Source organism: Pezoporus wallicus, unplaced genomic scaffold (assembly GCF_028554395.1).
Source record: "Pezoporus wallicus isolate ANWC-B61680 ecotype Strahan unplaced genomic scaffold, APGP_CSIRO_Pwel_v1 contig_3710, whole genome shotgun sequence".
NCBI classification, from domain to species: Eukaryota; Metazoa; Chordata; class Aves; order Psittaciformes; family Psittacidae; genus Pezoporus; species Pezoporus wallicus.
In genome coordinates, this window is record NW_026640315.1 from 3,566,810 (window position 1) to 3,586,423 (window position 19,614).

Genomic DNA, 19,614 nt, shown 5'->3' on the forward strand with positions numbered 1-19,614 from the left:
GATGTGATGCTGAAGCTGCTGTGGCTTGTGTGGGAGGTGATGGCTGCTCCATGCCAGCTGCCTTGGTGCTTGCTATTTTTGTCATTTCGTGGGCAGCACGGCTGGAGGGAGGCTTGGGCAGACACTGGAGCACTGCAGAGATGCACAGCAGCCTTGGCACGATGCTTGGGGGAACCCGCTGCCACCCCGCTGCCATCCCCATGCAGCTCCCCAAGGTTGGGAACCACTTGTTGGAGACTTCTGAGATGTTCTCTTTCCATGAGAGGGTTTTTGTAGGACAGAGATCACACTGACAGCAAAACTGCCACCAGCAGCCTGGGTCTGGGATCCACAGCAGCAGCACCCATGGCTGCTGTGCAGCTGGGATGCAGCGTGAGGATGGGCAGCTCTAACCAGGTCTGGTTACATGGCAGCAGTCAGCACACCCTCAGCCAATGCCTGCTTCTTATCTCAGCAGCAACATCATCATTTTCTTAGCTTTCAAACAATGAATGTAGGAAAAGAGGGAAAACTCCTGGCACCAAAGAACACCAGGGACTGGTTTTCATATCCCGCTGGCACCGTGACTAAATGAAAGGGATTAACCCCTGTGGGCTGCTGGAGCTGAAGCTCCGTTTGCGGTTTCTCCTGCACATCCCTGCTCCTGGAGCTGCTGCTTGGGAGGAAGCACAGGGAGAGATGTAACTTTATTTTTATCTCGGCACCCACACGCTGTGTGGAAGCCTGAAGAGCAGCGCAGAGCCTTTCGCAGCCAGCATCCCCGAGAGGCTCTGCCTCAGGGGTAACAACAGCGCACGTGTGAGCCGAGCTACGTACCTGGTTCAAGAAGTAATACCTTCTGTAATCATATGGGTCTAAATGGAGCTCATCAAAGCTCAGGATGTGCCAGTTGAGGAGTTTCACCTTGACAGCTTGGCCGGTAGCATCCTTGGCCTGGGTGAGCAGGCAGCATTGAAAGGGCATGAAGTGCCCACATCCCATCACTTCATCCTACAAGGGGGCAGTGCCCTTCAACGAGACAAGCTAGAAGAGATGTGGCAGTAAGTCTGCTCTCACTGCTGGTGTTTTGTTAACCCTCTGTTGAAGGAGTGGATGTACCAGTAATACAACCCCTTTTGTGAGTAGTCTCTGGGACTGGGACCCACCTGGGTTCCCCATCAGCTGGAAAACAGGCTGCTTTACAGGATGAGGGATGGCTCTGGCCACAGCAATCAGACTGAAATGGTCATCTCTGGGAAGCAGTTTAGATGGCATTAATTATTAAAGCCTCATAACACTTGTATTAAGAGTAATAGTTTTCCATGTGATTTATAGAGCGCTGAAATTCATTACCAATCTCTTAATAATGTTATGGTCAATCGGGCACAAGACTTATCCCAAAAGGACCAGGAACTGATCCAGACAGTTTTGGGATGCTCTCATCCCTGGCTTGTGCTCTTCTCCTCCTTCTGGCACTTGCGCTCATTGCTGGTTCCTTGTATAACCATTTTTGATGGATTTGTCCCAAAATCACACCTAAGCAGTGTCTGAGACATGGTTACACTTGTAGGAGAAGTAAAAGAATCCTGTTAAAAGAAGAGTGTTTCTGGAGGTGTCACTGAAAGTGTTGAAGCTTTAATGAAGTTTTATATGCATGGTTGTGGAGTTGTTTTATGAGGATTAGGAAGTCTCCCTGCTATGGGCAGTTTTATCAAGCCCTCTGCATAGAGGAGCAGGTTAAAGGGTGATGGATCAAAGGCTCACCCCTGAAAACCAGACTTTGCTGGGCAAACCCAGCAGCTGAAATCCTGCTACAAAGAACCGAGCATCCCAATCCCCTGAGCATCCCCACTCCCCTGGGTGTTTGTAATACATAGCCCTGGAGCTCGCAAGAGCCAAACGGCTGGGGTGGGGAAAAGCTAATGGGAATGGGGATAAAGCCATTGATCTTGGTAGAAACAAGGAGCTTTCCAAGCACCTCTGCATCCTGCAACCTCCTCTGAGCATTGCAAACCGCTCTGAGCAGCTCTGGCTTGGCCTCATGACGGGGTGTCTGAGGTGAATTAGTTTTCCTTCAACTAATGCAGGGAACATCAGAATGTGCACACGGACCCGGAACCCAGCTCCTTTCAAACACAGTTGAAACAGGAAATTTGCACGAACCCAAATACTCACTGGTGACTACAGCACGTGCCTCCCATGCTCCTGAGGGGCAGTGTCAGGCCCTCCATTGCATCAGCTGCAATATCCAGGCACAGGGGCAACGTACTTCATATGACATTAAAAGCCCCATCATGAGCAAACAGCCAGGCTGCTGTTGCCTTATGGGAGCAGCTGAACTCTTGCTCCCTTGTGCTATGGGGAAGGTCTGGACCCTCCAAGGAACAAGAAATTCATTCCCAGCACATGAATCACAGCACAGAGGAAAGAGATGGGTGATTACTGCCAGCCTGGTTGGGTGAGAATAAGATCTAAAACACCTCTAAGCAAACTGCCAATGCAGGGTTGGTGTTTTTTCTCACCCAGGTATCGTGCTTTGAATTGCTTCTGGAATGTTTTCCTCTCCTTCATTACATTGTGCAATGACATCTCCTGAGGTAGGATGCTGGGTGCTGACTCAGGGACCAGTAATGAACACTGGAAGTGGCAGCTGGTGTCTGACACTGTCACCCTGGCAGCAAATGCGACAAGTCCCCGGAGAAGGCGACAGCACTGACTCATTTCCCGTGAGATCTACCTCATTTTGTGCTCCTCCTTTGGGAAAAGCAAGCAAAAAAGAAACCCTTGCAGGTAACTCCATGGGCCCAGACTTGCCCTTGACTGTTCTGGTCCGATTCCCACTTCTTTGGGTTTAGCATCACTTTGGGAAGGTGACATTTGACAGATGCAGTTCGGTAAAACATCCCTTTGAGGACAAGATACCCACAAGTGGCAGGAGTTTTCCTGTTTTGGGCCCCTCATTGATTTCTTTGCTTTAACGCAGCTCCCCAGGGCTTACTCAGGGCTTTTTCAGCCCAGTAGTGGGAGCTGCCCTTGCCCAAGCAGGTGAGACTTGTAATCACCTCGTGGTATTAATGCAGCCATCAGTTCAGCCGCCCTAGCAGTTCTCAGAGGAGACAGTTGTATTTGTGGCTCAGGAACCAGCTCTGTGAAGATGTTCTGATATTTGTCAGTCAAACACCCAAATCTCTAAAGCGATTCTGGGGCTGGGAAAGGCAACCACGAGTAACTGCTGTGATTTACCTAGAGCTGGGAGCAGATCTGATGGAGGCTCTCATGTATGGGATGTGGGTGGTGTGGAGAGATTCCGAAGTCCACCCTGAAGGGCACAACCAGGAATGAAATCCCACCCAGCTCCTGTCTGGACAGCCAAGGCGATGGGAGATGCAGGTCTAGCAGCACAGAGTGCCAAGGAACCCTTTCCTCTTGCCCTGGATGCAGCGACTCAGGCAATGATGTCTCCTTTAACTCCTGCTCTGCAGGAAACTCTCAAGGCCTGAGAGGAAACGTGTTTATGGCTTCAGGAGTAGCTGAGCACATTAGATGAAGGCTGAGTAGCATGCAGCAGCCTGGAAACACTGTCTCTGTGAAAAAGGGAAATGAATTTCAACCATTCCTTTGGGCAAACTCGGCCAGGCTTTTCTGCAAATGAAGCTAACCCAATTAATGCACTAGCATGGGATTCAAGACATTTGAGATCAGGCAGAAAAAGAAGCCGTTTATCAAGTTGTCACAATATTTGTACATTGTCAGCCTGAATGAGGCAAGCGCTTGGACTGGGGGTGAGTACAGGTGGTGGGGCTGGGAGATTGCGATCCCTCCCTCCAGGAGTGTTAAAACAAGCATTTCATGGCAAAAGTGGGCCCCTGGGCATCCTTAATCACGTTAAAACTAAGCCCTCTCCCCAGGAAGTGGCAGAGGGTGGAAGGAACCACCTGGGCTCACACACACAGGGATGTGAAACAGAGAAGTTTGAGGTTTCTCAGGGTCTAACTGCTAGGAAGGAGGGCACATCCCTCCTCCATCACATCTCACATCAAGCGCTGAATCAGAGCCTCCAGCCTCAGATCTCACTTCATCCTCGGGCTGTGTTTCCCTGCGGCGTAAGCACCCAAAGCAGCTCAATGCTTCTAACAGAGCACAGCAAGCAGGTCAGCCAGGGATGTGCTGGTCCAAAGAGCCACTGCTCACCTCTCAGCATGCAGAAATCCTCTCACAGACACATCCGACCCCAAGTTAAGCCTCTTTCCCCCCTTGTTAACAGGAATTAACAAAGAACCCAGGTTAAAATTCCATGTATGGATGGAGAATCCAGGTCTGGGTCTGGCCAACCTCTGTGGCTCATCCCACCGTAATCTGTGCACCCTCTGGGCTGCGTGGGGTCCGTTTTGAAATGGCATTTCATAAAGCCAGCCCAAACTCTCACCCAAGTAATGATCAGTATTTTTTATTCATACACAACTTGCTTTGAAACTACAATTAATATTTAACAGGAGCATTTCATGCAAACGAGGATTGAAGATACAGCGATCTGAGAAAAAACCCGATGCTGTGATTTATACATCGGTCCTGCCCACTGCACTTCCAATGACAGTGATTTTTTAATTACTTTTTGAAAAATGAATGGCCTCTCCAAATCCTCTGGTAGAATCTCGCAGATAAATGATAAGAAATAAAGCTCTCCCTCTTATAAGCACAAAATCCGGGTCTGAAAATAACACTAAAAACCATGAATGAGTCCAAGGTGGGATTACTCCTTGTTTAAAAAGGTAGTATTACAGGAACATACAATCACTTTAAAGGTTTCAGGTGTGCTCTGTGTACTAAGCCAAACGTGTGGGAAATGCACGTTTTTAAAAGATACAAAGAGCTTCATGTCATTGAAACTATTTTCCTTACATTCATTTTAATAGCACAGGAGAGGATAAATGAAAGGCTTTGTGGGGAACTGTCACAGATTAAATTGGTATTATTACTGCAAGATTGGTTTTTTTCTGCTTCAAGTCAGCAAGTCATCCCAATGTGCAAACTCCACTGACTTCTATGGGATGGGAAGCCCAAATGTCTGCGCTCTGCTGAATACCATTGGGCACAAACACTTTCTCAGTAGTTTTACAAACTGGGGTTTATAAGCTCCAGTGTACTAAGCATTGTGTACTCAATGCACTGAGTATGCAGCGAGCTCCAAGCACATAGTGATTCCACTCCAGGGTGCCCCGGAAGGCCAAGACAGGAGCACACAAACCTCTGGGAGGATGGAGCCATTGGCAGTTACTGGTTCAAACAGAGGGGAAATAGATAAATATAATAGATTTCAAATAGTCATAGAGTCATGGAATGGTTTGGGTTGGAAGGGACCTTAAAGCTCATCCAGTTGCAACCCCATGGGCAGGGACACCTTCCACTAGACCAGGTTGTTCCAAGCCCTGTCCAACCTGTCCTTCAACTAGTCCTTAGGAGAAGGTTTATGAAGATTGGAAACATCATTTTCCTTCCTATTAACATATTTCTGTCACCAACTTAAAAGTATAAAATGAATGTAATGTCAGCTTTAGACTTTCCAATGTATCCCACAGTGAGAAATGAGCTTCAACAGAAGCAGGCTGGGGCTGGTTATCAGTGCTGTTGCTACTCTTACTGCACATCACTGTTTAAAATCATTAACAGACTCCTGATTTTATATTTTTTTTGGTCAACTGACATTAATAGAAGAAAAAACATTGCTTTTAGGGCAGTTTTCTTTTAAATCTGAATTATGGTGTCACACACAAGGAAAAGAAACACATGAGGATACAAGACACACGGACACATTAATATATCAACGGAATCAACCTCTCATGGATGGCCCAGCTGCATGAAGAACATCACTTCTCCTTCAATAGGAGTCAGTATAAACATTACCAGAAAACTGCTGTGCTGTCTTTATTCACCCATAGGGACTCTCACCCTCCAAGAATCAGTTCTGCTAAGACTTCCATCTACATGGAATTTGTCAACTGCACACAAATCTCAGTAACTGGAAAAGAGGTGAATCCTGCTCACCCATACCATCAGTAAGCATCACATCACCTCCACCGCACCCTGACTCTGGTTAACAAAAGCTGGACTCCAGGTTCTCTTAAGAAAGGTATCAGATTGGCTCTTATTTCTCTTCACACGTTTTCAGCTGAATTACTAAAGTTCTATAAAAAGCAGAAATAGCATGGTATATCCAGCAACACCACGGGAATAAGCTGATTTAGTATTAAAAATTATAATACTACTTACACAACTCTTTTCAGGTTAAAAGTGTATTAGAAACATTACCTAAGAAGTCCTCACACCTCCCTGTGAGATATGTAAGTATTATTATCCCCATTTTACAGATGAGGTAACTGAGGCAGAGAGGTTAATAACTTGCCCTCTCTCTTAGTTTTCTTAGGAACAGGAGGGCTGTAGTGCATGATGATTATTCATTATAAGGCTATTTAATTACTAGTCATTACTGGCACAGTTACTGGCTGATAGGAAATCACATATACTTAGGGAGTCAGTTCTTTAGCTCTTCAACTGAACTATTTCAGATCCCATTTAAAAGCGTGGAGCTGAGTAAAAAGGTGCTTTAGCTTGTCTGCTTTTCTACTTGGCCATTTAGTGCACAGAGGTAGCACTGCCTAGCGCTGACACCCATGTTTGTGAAAAGACAAGACCTATGTACAGTAGTTTATGGTACTGACCAAAAGAACTGAAAATCACATTAGATGTTTCCAGAAGTTACATGGCAGGCCCAAAAGCTCACTGTAAACTCAATACTGTAAATATGTTTCTACTCATATCAAAGCTTTATTATTGGATTATTATTATTTCCAGTGATGTGTTTTGCTTAATAAGGAGGGTCTTCCCCCTCTGCTAATTGCATGTGTCTCCTGTGGCATCTAACTGGGATTGCATCTGGATGCACTGAATGAGGAAAGAGACTTTGAAGTTGTACCATTCCACCCCGGCCCCTGAGCATGTCACCCTCCCATCTAGAAGGCAAGCTCCTCTCTCTTTACCTTACCAATTTTACAGCATTATTCAATCAAATTCACCCCAAAAGACAGGATGGATTGTAAAGGCCAGCAGTGTAACATGAGTTTCTTTCTTTCTAAACAGCTGATTTCCAGAACTTTCTTCAATGTGTAAAAGGAAATCCAATTGTATTTCTGGAAAGAATAAAGGATCAGAAAGCTAAACTGCAGTTCTTCTCTAAACTGGATTAAGGGGGAGTATTTTGTAATGGGAATGTGCTCTCTCCTCCTCATCTATGTGCAATCCAAGACTGGCTGGTGGCCAAGTGGCTGTGCTGGAAACCCACCACCCTGCTCAGCAGACTCAAAGGTGGATAAGAACACCCAGGTGCTTGAATAATGAAGAAATTTACCTAGGAGACAGTTAAATTCCATTTAATCCCTGAAAACACAGCTTGGAAGTTTACATTGCAGACCTGCGCTTCCCCCCAAAAGGAACGGGGCTGCCCCAGAGCCCCTTGGGATTCAAGTGCATGTGGGATGGAAACACAGCTCCCAAAACTTCCACCCCAGCTTGAGTGTATTGTAATTCTCAATTTGACTTGTAACATGTCTTTTCAGATTATGGCTGCTATGGAACACAAGTGAAAGAAAAGCAGTTCTAATGCCTCTCCCCCTGTTGATGCCTGTTCTCTAGAAATCTAAATCTCCTGAAAAACAGTATATAAATAAGATCTGTATTTAAAAAGATACAAAAAGGCTGGCTGGATACTTCAGTTCTACTTGCAATTATAAATTCCTGATGGTAAGAAAGCCACCTAGAGTTCTCATTAAAGATTCCAAGCATGAGCATTCACATACAAGGGCATTAGGCAGAGCAGTGAGAAGGAGCACAAATACCGAATCCCTGCTTAATACAACCCTGTCCTGTTCCTGCAGGAGCCCTGAGTTCAAAATACCTTTCATAAGCTTTACAGAAACCTACAGAAGGTGACATGAGCCGTCACAAGCGCAGGGACGCTTATTGAAGTAACAATAATAAAGAGGAATTCCTGCTTCTACATCAGGAAAACTGGTGAACAAAATGCCCAATAAACCGGTTTTGAGAAGTAGCCAAAAAATGAGCAGCTCTGTTCAGATGCTGGACCACCTCTTTAATGCCACGTTCTGGTGCGACCAGCACCCACCATCGCAGCTGTGCCAGAAACATCTGCCCGCAATGGGGCTTCCCTGTACAATGCCCATTTCACCAGGAACACCAGAACTGTTTGGGCATGTCTACCCATGCGATACCCTGCTTGCTTCTGGCACAGCTCAGTTCTGCCCCTACAATGCTTTTCCTCCTTCCCAAACCTGTGTGCTGCGATTTCTCCCAGTATTTTCCTTTTTCTTAAGTGTCTTTTCCACTTCACATTCTTAGAACACACCTAAAGCCGCCCCTCGCCAGACTGACTTACTTGAGAGCCCCTTCTTTATTCACATCTGAGCCTTAGTAATCTGTTGCATCTATTACCTTCTACAGCGTGATGCTTCTGCATCTTCCGGGCTGTAGCAGACTAATAATATTCAGAAAAACATAAATAGTCATGAATGCAGCATTAGTCCACGTGCTTTATGGTGAGTACCATATATAATACACAGAGAGGAAAATGAACTCCCAGACCTGGCTGGTAACTTATTTAACACAGAATGGTTTAAAAATTTGACTCCTAAAATGTTTTAAAAATGGTGAGTTCTGTTTATTTAGGCAACAACCCGAGTTCTTGCTCGTTGGTCAATGCCCCTCATTAGCTGTGTGTTTTCCCATGCCTTGGAATGGTTTGGTTCACCCATTAAAGCCTGCTGTTCGCTCTTACCCAGGGTGATGCTCTTTGCTTCAAGTTGGGGCTGCAAAAGGATTATCACCAGGCAGAAGTGAGACCCCTGGAGTGTTGTGAATCATGTGTCCTAGGCACCAAGAATACAGCTTCCGAGCGTGCCCCAGGAGCAGAAACACAGCAGTGACCACTCAAATCCAGGTGTGTTTCGCACACAAACTGTCCCACTCCACCACGGGTCACCCCCGTTAGTCAAACCCATCCACCTGGATACCAGTTTGCAGGATTGGATCGCTCTAACAGAATCTTTGGCACAGGTTCCATGTTTTATTGTCATAAAAGATGATTAGAAAGTAGATTCCCCTCCCACCCCCTCCCCAGTTACATCTTCTAGTATAAATTTAAGTCTTTTATGGCAAATATCTTACTTTTTGAATATGTTTACATGCTGGAAAAACTGTAATCAGTCTGCATGCAGCAACAGAGACATCATGCTTCCGGCATCGGCATGCACATCTGACAGACAAAAAGTGCCTACGGCTGCTAACAGGAACAAGGCAGAAGGGAGAAAAAAAGAAGGAAAATGCACTGACTACTATTTTACATGCTGTAACAAAACCCAAATATGCACAAAAAGTATTCACTGATATCTGAGTTAATATCTTCTGGTGAGTTGTAAGAAGATCTATCAAAATTTTTCATCTAAGTGATAGGAGAGGAGAAGATTGCATTAATTACAGTGTTCATCATTGCAAATAAAGTCGATTTCCTTCCCTGTAAGTGATAAGCAGACGTAAAACGAAAGCCTAATTGAACCTTGTATAAAACCTGCAGGTAGCCATTAGAGTTTAAAAGTATTTCTACTTTTAAAAAAAGAGATTATTCCCTAAGCCATTAAGAATATCCAAACCCTAAAGTAAAAATCAAAACGACAGCAATAAAACATTTAGCTAAATCTAAATGATGTCATTCAGAACAAGAAGGTTCACAAATAAAGCACAATTTGTTTTATAAAATCTTTATAATACTCTATGCTGGATAAGATTATGTTGATATTATAGATCTGCTTATTATTAACCCTTATTATTAAGAGTTATTACTAAACATGCAAAATTCATTGCATGAAGCGTATGTAAAATGTATTAAATTCCATTCTATCAATAAAACAAGTTTTAGGTGCTTCTTTTTTCAGGCTTTATTACTCGACAGCCCAAAGTTTCCTGAATTAAAACTGATTATTTTTATGTCTCACTTAATTTTCATGAGTTATTCTGAAGGAATCAGGAAGTCACTTGGGGCTCTATGTGTTGTGAATTTAGGATATGTAATGCTTTCTTCCATTTACTGCCCTATACTGCAGACTATAAATAAACACAAGTAAATAAGTAAATAAACAAGTTTTCTTTTACATTCCAGGTTAACAAATCCCATAGTAAAATACTGGTATTAGAACCGGTTAGCAGTAAACTTGAGGAGTAAATTAACTTAACTGAACAAACAATGGCACCCTGGATCACAGAATAATCTCATGGAGATTAAAATTCACAGAAATATTATTAAAATTATTACTATTATTATTATTATTAAAGACAAAAATTCACCCTTGAGTTTATCACATGCTACTTAGCAAAGATCCTAGAGATCTGGCCACCGCTGAAGTGCGTTTAAACTTGGAGTTGCTTATAGGATCATAGCCACAAAGGTCTAATTTGATTTTATCCCCCCCTCCCACCCTCACCCAAATTGGTTTTGTCCTATTTTCATAACAACTGCTTTCAACATTTCCTTTGCAATGCCTCTCCCTCTCAGTGATGCCTCCATTCCAGCCTCTTGTGCTGCCCACCTCCCTGAAGTCACCGGGAGGAGCGGTCCCTCGGGAATCAGTGCGTCCGTCTCCCAGCATCTCTACAGAAGGACTCAATATTCGAGGTGGTTTTATTCTTTCAGAGCACGTGTTAGATGAATTCTAACACACCAGAGTGGAAAAGGGAGCAAAAGGACAGCAGGAAGTTACAAAAAGATCAAACGTACCAAAAACTGGGTAAGTTTTGCCAAGTCAGTGGCACCTTCTAGAAGGGTAAGTGGGCACCGTGCACTGATTTATCTCCCATTAAGACAACACCGCTATTGCAAAGCCAAAAACCTGAATTAGTGGCCTTTCCCCCCCCCATCTTACACTTTCTAACCCTACAATTTCCAGGCCCGAATGGAATCAAACAAGGCAAAAGCCTAAACATTGTAGGGTTAAAGATCATTCCCTGCTGCGGGATCTGTTCCCGTTCTGCTGCTTCACGCTACATTTTGTAAAAGGGGGTGTATGAACTGGGGGTTGACGTAAGAGAACCCTTCGAAATCTGTTTGGTCTATGTTAGCAATGACCAGCTGATCCGGAGGCGTTAACACCGGCTGTCCTCGGGTGAAGAACTTGTCGAAGTTTTCGGCACCTTTGCCACACTGCAAGGAAACAAAGAGAAACAGGAAAAGGGCTGAAAAAGCATCGGCAATGGATCGGCAGTTCCAGCTTTTTGTGAGTTTTTCAGGACACATGTAAGCCTTTCCCTTCTTTCTCCTATGTAGTTAAGAGAAAATCTTCTTTTCAGCTATTTTAACAACAAAATCCAGGCAAACAGAGAAGTTTTTAACAGACAAATTCTGATGAAAAACAGAGTCTGAGAAGTTCCCACCTAACAGAATGAGGTGACGAGGTAAAGAGGGTGAAATATTCAGAATTACTGGGATATAAAAGGAGAAAGAAAGTATTTTTATGGACATGTATTGGCAAGAGATACTTTATCTGTGAAGTCTTTTAATTCTTCTTAAAACCTTTATGATGCAGAACTGAATTTTCCTCTTAGTCTCTTTTTCCTTCACAATCTGCAGAAAGCTAAATGCAATTCATCCGTATGCTCTGGTTCTCCATTGTACAGCATATAAGCTGGTAAATTCAAAACAGCAGAGCTTCAGTCCTGGGGACCACCGAAGGGAGCTGGGGCAGGGAGCGCATCCTGGGATCCTCATCCCAAAATGTGCTATCACAGGTTTCCTCCATTTTTTGTCTAAGAGAAGAGACACATCATCTCACGAAGCCCAGCTAAGAAGGTGGTTATATATAGTGACACATGAACACAACCCATTCAGAATAGAAAACAAAAGAACCCGGGTTTGCAGAAAGGATAGTTTTGAGTAATGCAGAGAACACTCGAAAAGGCAGGGCAGTAGCATTAGAAGCAAGTTAAAAAGGATGAAGGTGGGACCAGAACAAAATCAGCTTGGGTGCAAGAAAAAAATGCATGTCTGGGGAAGACTATGCATTGAATACTGTGGAGAGGTCTAAAGGAAACGGGTCAACCTCATCTCAAAACTATCTACTGTAACAGATATTCAAGCAAAATGTGGTTGTATGATAAAGCACTGAAGCTTTCTTCCTGTTGTCCCTCTTTCCTCTCTATCCATCCCTACAGTGTATCTATATGTGGATTTAGAGGCTATAACATGACACTATTATCTTCAGCCTTAAAGGATAACTTGGAAAGGGTAGAATACGGTTCATAAACAGACCAACATTAAACATTGATTTTTCTAAACTAATGCAACATAGATAAATCTGTGTATTTATAGGAGAAACCAACTGAAGAGGGCCCATTAAGGGAATTCAAGGGTGAGATGTTTGGCTGTCTTGAAAATAGCACAGTTGCCAGTGTTCTTGCAAAGCACCTGGCACATCCTGGACTGGCACATGCCATCTGATCTGAGCTGCAAAGAACTTTTGCTGCCTGAGGCACAAGCTGGTTTGTATTTCAGATGAAAAATGCATGCTCAGGTACTGGACTGCAGTGCTCACAGAAGGACACTTGTTCAGTCTTGGAAGGACACAAGCAGAGGGACACTTCAAGAGGTTAAAGGCTAAAAGTAATCTGCTTTTTCATCGAGGATTCTCACTCACCGAGTACCCTGGTGCCCACTGAAGCCAATGCATTTTGGTACAGAATCTCTGGAGAACAAGAATGGACAGAGCTCAACTTTGACAAGAGGAAATCTCTGCATCAGTGGAATGAAAGTCGATGTATCCCCAAATTAACAGTCAAATTTATTCCGAGGCAGTACAGTCAACTCAGAGCAGCAAAGAAGTGCTATTTATACAGGGAAGACTTTATGCTAAAAAGATGTTCTAAAGATACACATCACCCTTCTACAGAATAATGCTTTTTTGTCTTTTATTCTTCTTTTTTCCTCTTCTTTTTTTCAGCAAGTGGAAGCTATTCAAACAAACTGTATATTGAAATCAAAATCCCCGACTCCATTAGGTCTCTCACTATTGCTTACATTAGTAGAGGCTAAGAAATAACTAATGTGAAATTTGGGTATTTTTTTGTGTGTGCAAATACAATAATTTATCAATTATATTATAAAAATATATTTTCAATAGAATTTATAAATATTAATAATTTTGCATCTTCATATACTTATCTGTCTTCACATTAAAGATCAGCACTGTGTTAATGCAGTATTAAAGCAAAACTGGAAACAGGGACTCCTAGAACTCCTAAACTTACAAGTAAAACGTCCTTGCCAAATAACCACTCTGTGTCTACAGCCTGTGAAATGTCAGTCTGGAAGGGAACACGTTATTTAAACTGACCAACTGCTGACCCGAAATCTGCAGCTCTGTGTTTGAATGAGAACCATTCCTGTGTGCAAAAGCAGCAGGATTATTCCCGCAGCAATGTGCTTCTCAGAGAAGATGCACCTACAAACAAACCCTATAAATACATCCACATCTTCAAACAGATTAAGGGTTGTGTGATTTTTTGCTTTCTAGAATCAATATCCATCCCTGGAGGTATTTAAAAGACGTGCAGATGTGGCACTGAGGGACATGGTTTAGTGGTGGACTTGGCAGTGCCAAGTTAATGAATGATTCTGTGATTCTAATGCAAACAGAATCAGCAACCACAATAAAATTTATACCCAGGGTATGTAAAGATCAGACTTGGATTTCAAGTCCTTTTCATCTGGCAAAGTTAGGCTCTATGTGAATATGCCTTGGTGTATTTAATAGCAGCCTGTATAAACAAATCAGGTCCTGATAACTAGGGAGATAGAGCACAGCTGCTCTAAACAGGAGGCAGGATCTGCCACAAAGCGTGCTATGATGGAAGCAGACCACACTTCAGGAGTTTAGGACCTTCATGCTGGTGTTACTTTTAACTTGAAGGAGGCTCCATGGACTCAGCTCCTGAGCTAACAGAACGTAGAGGTGTGAAGGTAGGTTTCCTTTATGATTATCTTTGACTCAAGAAGCATGCAATGAAAATCTTCCATAAAATGTGCTTTCAAGAGGTGCAGCTCCCCTTAGACAGAGAGCCCTGGGGATGAGCTGGTCAGGCCTGGCAGCACCACACGTTCTTCACCTATTTACACCCTTCCCTGCGTGCGAAATCCACAGCGTATGCACGAGGTTTTCCCTGGCACAAAACACTCTTCTCAGCATGCAGCTGTCCCAGTGATGTGAAACAATCACTTGTAGGCGAATGTGTTCTTGTGATACCACACCACCTGTGTGGGTAAAGGTACACTCTGTGGGTAAAGGTACAGAGCAAGGATCCTCTACCTGCAGCGCTACAGCCAGCTACACATCTCAGTTGAAACAAAGAAAGTGTTGGAGAAGAAAGAGTCAATGTTAGGGCAAAACAGTTTACAGCTGCTCCTGGATGTTTGTCCTCTAGTGTGCAATGCTTTTCTTTGCCTGTCAATACAGCGGACGGTGCCCACTGAAAGAAATCCTGCATCAACAAACACAGATCTTCAAATTCCATTACACAAACAGCCCTCATTCTAAGAACATCTTTCACGTGTTTGGATTTCTAAAACACTCCTGCAGATAGACGTGCAAACCATGTAGCAAACATCAATAATAAACCAGGGATCATTCTTGCAAACTCAGCAGATGTCACTCTAGGATGGGGAATCCAAACCCCATGTGCTGTGTACGCCAGTAATTCAGATACCTTTAATCACTAACTTCATGTTATTCAGAGGAGACAGCTGGGAGCTGCCTTTATTACAGTGGCTGATGTGAATATGCCGATTTTCCCTGTTTTAACTTCTCGTGTAGCATGTCCAGACTCAAACCACTGAGAGACTTTTCCGCATGGCACACCGTACACAGGGTTACACCAGAACACGAGCAGATTTTCAGACTGGTCTGCCATAATCCAATTGCCTTATTTTAGCAGTGTCCCAGATTTGCAGCACCATCACGCCAACATTAATCTCACCCCGCGGGAAGGCATGACTGCAGACACCATTAGCGAGGGAAGTACTTGGCATCTCACTCACCACTTTAGGTTTGAAAGGTGGCTGAATCTCTCTGTTTTCCAGTTTTTCCCAGTCGATCCTTCTGAAGAAAGCATGTTCCCTGATGTCTCTTTCACCTTCAAGGCCACAGCCAAGGCGTTTTGCCGGGTGTTTAGTCATTAGCTATTAGGAAGAAAACACCAAGTGATTAAACTCAACGCAGGAATGAAAGTGAGATGGACTTTCCCCAGACCACAGCGCTCTCGCTCGTCTCCTGAAGATCCAAGTTGCTGATAGAATTGTTTTGAAAAGCTAATATTCACATTTTGAAGGTTACTTTTCTGGTTTGGTCACTGGAGACAGCACATCAGCAGGAAAATGAAGGTCTGCACTCGAGCAGAGGTTGCTGCTGGAGGTGTGGTGGGCAGGCAGTGCCTGGGGCACATTGCCATTTGGTTTGCTCACAACTCACTCCTGAATTTCCCCTTTGGTCTTCCAGTTCAGTCTTATAAATCTCCAGAACAGCTCCTGCCCTACCTCAACCATCAATTAAACTCAATAAATGCCAGTATACTAAAGCTGTACAAAGTACAACTCCCCCTGCTTCATTTTTCTGGGCTTGTTCAAGACATCTCATTACAGAGCCTACAGTTTGTTGGCACCCGGCTGACAATATCTAATCTGCGTTTCCTCCCTTGCATCCTTAATGACATCTTGGTCAATACTATACTCAGTTGCACAGATAAGCAGACGGGGAAAAAAAAGCAAAACCAAAAGCCACCAGCTTTGCATGCTTGGAAACAATAATGTGCTCCCTTCATTAACAAGCTCCTTAAAATCTTTTCCACTGATATGAACCTGAGGAGCTGAGCAAGGCAGCCTTCACTTCTCAGTTTCAGTATTGTGGGGACTGTTTGAAGCTCCTTTAGAAATTCTATATGATTGATACATTGCTGGGAGTGATACCTCAACATATCTTTTTAAAACCTCAGCTGTTCTGCTTTAGCCTCCCTCCAAATGCCGAGTTGATCAGAGTCCAATTTTGAACCTAAAATAAAAGTAACTCTAAGCAGACTTTGGGAATTCAGCTGTGCACCGGGCTGGGAATCACATCCTACTGCAAGCTTCCCCTTTCTGTTACCTTTTCTAAACCCCTTAACAGTAGGCGACAGAGGAAAACATCAACAGTGGTTCCAGGAGTTTCATTTTTTCCTGCATTCACCAAACCCAACAAACTGAATCAGTGGAACAGATGTCAAGCAGACAATTCAGCTTCAAGAGCACAGCGAGCACATTTGCCTTGCCCAATGGTGCACGGTCCCAGGATTGCTGAGCTACTGCTGACTACAAGGTTCAGAAGCTTTCTCATATTGACTTGCTAGATCAGGCATAATGCCTACTGAAATTTGGGATTAATTTGTTAGTTTAATACAGATGACGAACATATTAATATCACAGAGACTTGACCTTAAACCTAGGAGGCAATGCAATTTTAGCTTTCTGACCTCCCTAGCAGAACAGCAGCAAGCAGGAGAACTGAAAACAGGGTAATTAGATCAAGTTCAAACTATGCTGTCTGAATATATGATTTTCATGGGAAGGCATCAATATGAATATACTTTACAAAATCATCATGTTTAGTTTTTGTTGGCCAGCCATCTACACTGGGATGGATTCCACAAGTAGAATGGTCTTTCCTTTTCCTTTGTTTTTTCTAAACAGCTTTTCTATTCCTTAATGATTTTTCCTTAAGGGATTAATATCCAGCTCATGTGCAATGCTTCATAAACGGTTGCAAAGGAAAGGAAGAAAGTAAACACCAAATTAACTGGCACTAAATGCAGTGATATTTTATCAGTGGAAATAAGACATCAGGGAATGCTTTATAGAAGGTGGTTTGAAAAAGCCACACACTGACAGTACTACAGGGAATCACATGGAGCCAAAGCAGAAATCAAATGAATTCTTCTTTTCCCTGAGCTCATCCCCTGAAGTCCAAAAAACCCCCAAACCTGAAAGCAAATTAAATTACCTAGGAATTTAAGATCAATTTCAGGCCACACAGGTTACCCCTGGGTCAGGATTTCCCCATGGTTTTCTTGCATTTACACTAAAGACTTTCACATAAGCTCATCTTTACCTACATTTAAATATTATTAACTCTCTAGCTCTGCTGCTGTCATTGGGCACACTGGGCTGAAGACTCACTGGACTATTTGGTATCCATCCAAGCTTGAAAATGTCACCTGCAAAACAGCGGTTGTGCTGCAGAGGGTTGAGAGGTGAGATGGGTGGAGATATTCCACACTTTGGATTTGGTGTATGGATTCTGCTTTGGATTTGGATTTTGGATTTGGCAGCTACTGATCCCGACATTTGCTCTTACCATAAGAAAAGCTGCAACACAGGAAGAGCTCAATGCTCACCAGTGACACCAAGCGATTGGCGCTTCATGACAATTTAGCTTAGCACTGCCTAACAGAAGTTGCACTTAAAAATCAGCAGTGCCTTATCAAAGCCAGACAAATTTAGTTATTCACAAGGATTGCCAAAAAGGAACTTAAAGATAAAAAAGCATCTATCTCACCCCCTTGCAGATGGAGACGGCTTCTTTGGACAGCGACTTTGGATAGGAAACATTATGCTCCATTATGGACTGGAAAAGCTCATCTTCATCTTCTCCATCAAATGGAGGCTGTTGAAAATAAATCACAGCAAGTTATTTCCTTTTTTAATAATCCTCCACTTTTTATAAAATGGCATGACAATCCCGTGGCCACACTGGGTCAAACAAAGGTGCATCCAGCCCAGCAACCTGCCTCCTGTCAATCACAGATGCCCAAAGAGATCAGTACACAGCAGTGGTCCTTACCCAGGAACAGACACCAAACTCCCCGCCATCTGCAGCTTGGGTATCTTCTGACCCAGAAGGGTTTATCAGGCTCAGGTAGAAATTGAGGAGAAAAGTTCATTTCTGCCCCCACATGGCAGCCAGGTTAATGAAATGTGTGCAGGATTATCTTTGTGTCCATCTTTTATCAGTTTTTAAAGCTACTGTGCGCTCAACAGTCAAAATACTTAAAAAGGGTGAACTCTGGAGACTGACTTTTAATTCCCTTGATCCATTCCCCACTTAATTCCAGTTATGCTCCAGTTTGTTTCACAAAACATGGCTGTAGGTTCTGCTTCTGTGAAAGGGAAGCTAATCACAAGAAAGGGCTGCATTTTATGTTTAAAGATAGGTGATGAAGAAAGTGCCCGTGGGGGAGAGACCAGGAGCAGGACTCAGCTAATGGTAGATCTCATTTTCTGAAAAGCGTTCAGATGCCTCATATTTGCAGTGCAGACTGTAAATGTTAACAACCGCAATTGCTACACTTTAGAAGCTTTAAAAATGCCAACTGGAATTTGGTAGAGAAAGTATTAAAGGCACTTGTTAAAAATGTATGTTTTAAGCTTAGGAACTGCATGCCTCTAGCTAACACCCATTGAAAGCCAACTGCAGAAATGTTTTCCAACTCAAGACTAATATAATTCCTTAAAGTTGGTAGTTATCTGCCATTCACTGCTGTACAGTATTGCCTTTCTACTTGAGTGACTCAGAGAGCAGCATCGCATTAACTGCGCAGAATAAGGGGTCTGTAGCTGAGCACATTTCAAGTAGCGAGACCCCTACTTTACTGCTATTACATACAACACAAAACTGTATTATTGTGACTTAACTGCAATGCAGAGCATGTACACACTCTCATAATGTTTCCCCGTGCTTTCAAACTACTAAATGGCATTTCTTCAACTTGACACGCATTTTTCTGCTCAAGTGTCTCCCATTCAATTTTGAAGATGGCTATTTATAACATTATTACGGTACAAAGAAGCCGTATTCAAAGGCAGTGCTTGATTATGTGGGTGCAATGGAAAATGCTTAAAGCATAAATACATTCTTAGTTCAGTCAGTCAAGACTAGAAGGAGATAATGTACGAAATGCCCCGGTCTTGTCCTCTAATGGTCTAGGCTTTTAGGCAGCCTTGAAAGACAGCAGCTGCGGGAGGAAGTCCCAGTGAGCATGAGAGGGTAACTCTTACCTGGCCAGCCAACATCTCGTAGAGCAGCACTCCATATGCCCACCAATCCACAGACTTCCCATAGGGCTGGTAAGCAATAATCTGTATAATCACAAAAACAAACCAAAGAAAAAACCCCTATGTTAACCAACACCCAGTGACATATTAGATAGAGACACGCAGAGAAAACATATTTCCTCCAAAAAGCCCAGAACACCAGTCCTGACATCCTCACTCCAGGTAATCACTGGTTTCAGTCGGAGTTGGATTGTTCTGCAAATCCACCCACATCTTTTGGTACTCTGATAGCCTGGGAAATGTGGCTCTTGGGAAACCCCGGGACGTGCACTTGAAGGCAAAGGAGGAAGTACGGCAGCACAGTGTAGGAGACAAGGCAAAAGTATTATCCATCCATTTGTGTCAGCTTGAAATCAGGAGAGAAGACTCACTTCACTTACAGGCTATCA

General features: G+C 43.4%; 1 protein-coding gene across 5 annotated transcripts in view; it reads right to left on the reverse strand.

The window, feature by feature from the left end:
• Positions 1-8,683: 8,683 nt before the first annotated feature.
• Positions 8,684-19,614, reverse strand: part of PRKCA (protein kinase C alpha) — a 160,788-nt gene continuing 149,857 nt past the window's right edge. For all 5 annotated transcript variants that reach the window (XM_057418673.1, XM_057418671.1, XM_057418670.1 and 2 more), the window contains 4 exons: positions 19,169-19,249; positions 17,670-17,777; positions 15,125-15,265; positions 8,684-11,239 (listed from right to left, as the gene is read on the reverse strand). In XM_057418673.1, the coding sequence (XP_057274656.1) occupies positions 11,075-11,239; positions 15,125-15,265; positions 17,670-17,777; positions 19,169-19,249 (495 nt within the window). In that variant the 3' untranslated portion in view covers positions 8,684-11,074. The remainder of the gene's footprint in view (positions 11,240-15,124; positions 15,266-17,669; positions 17,778-19,168; positions 19,250-19,614) is intronic.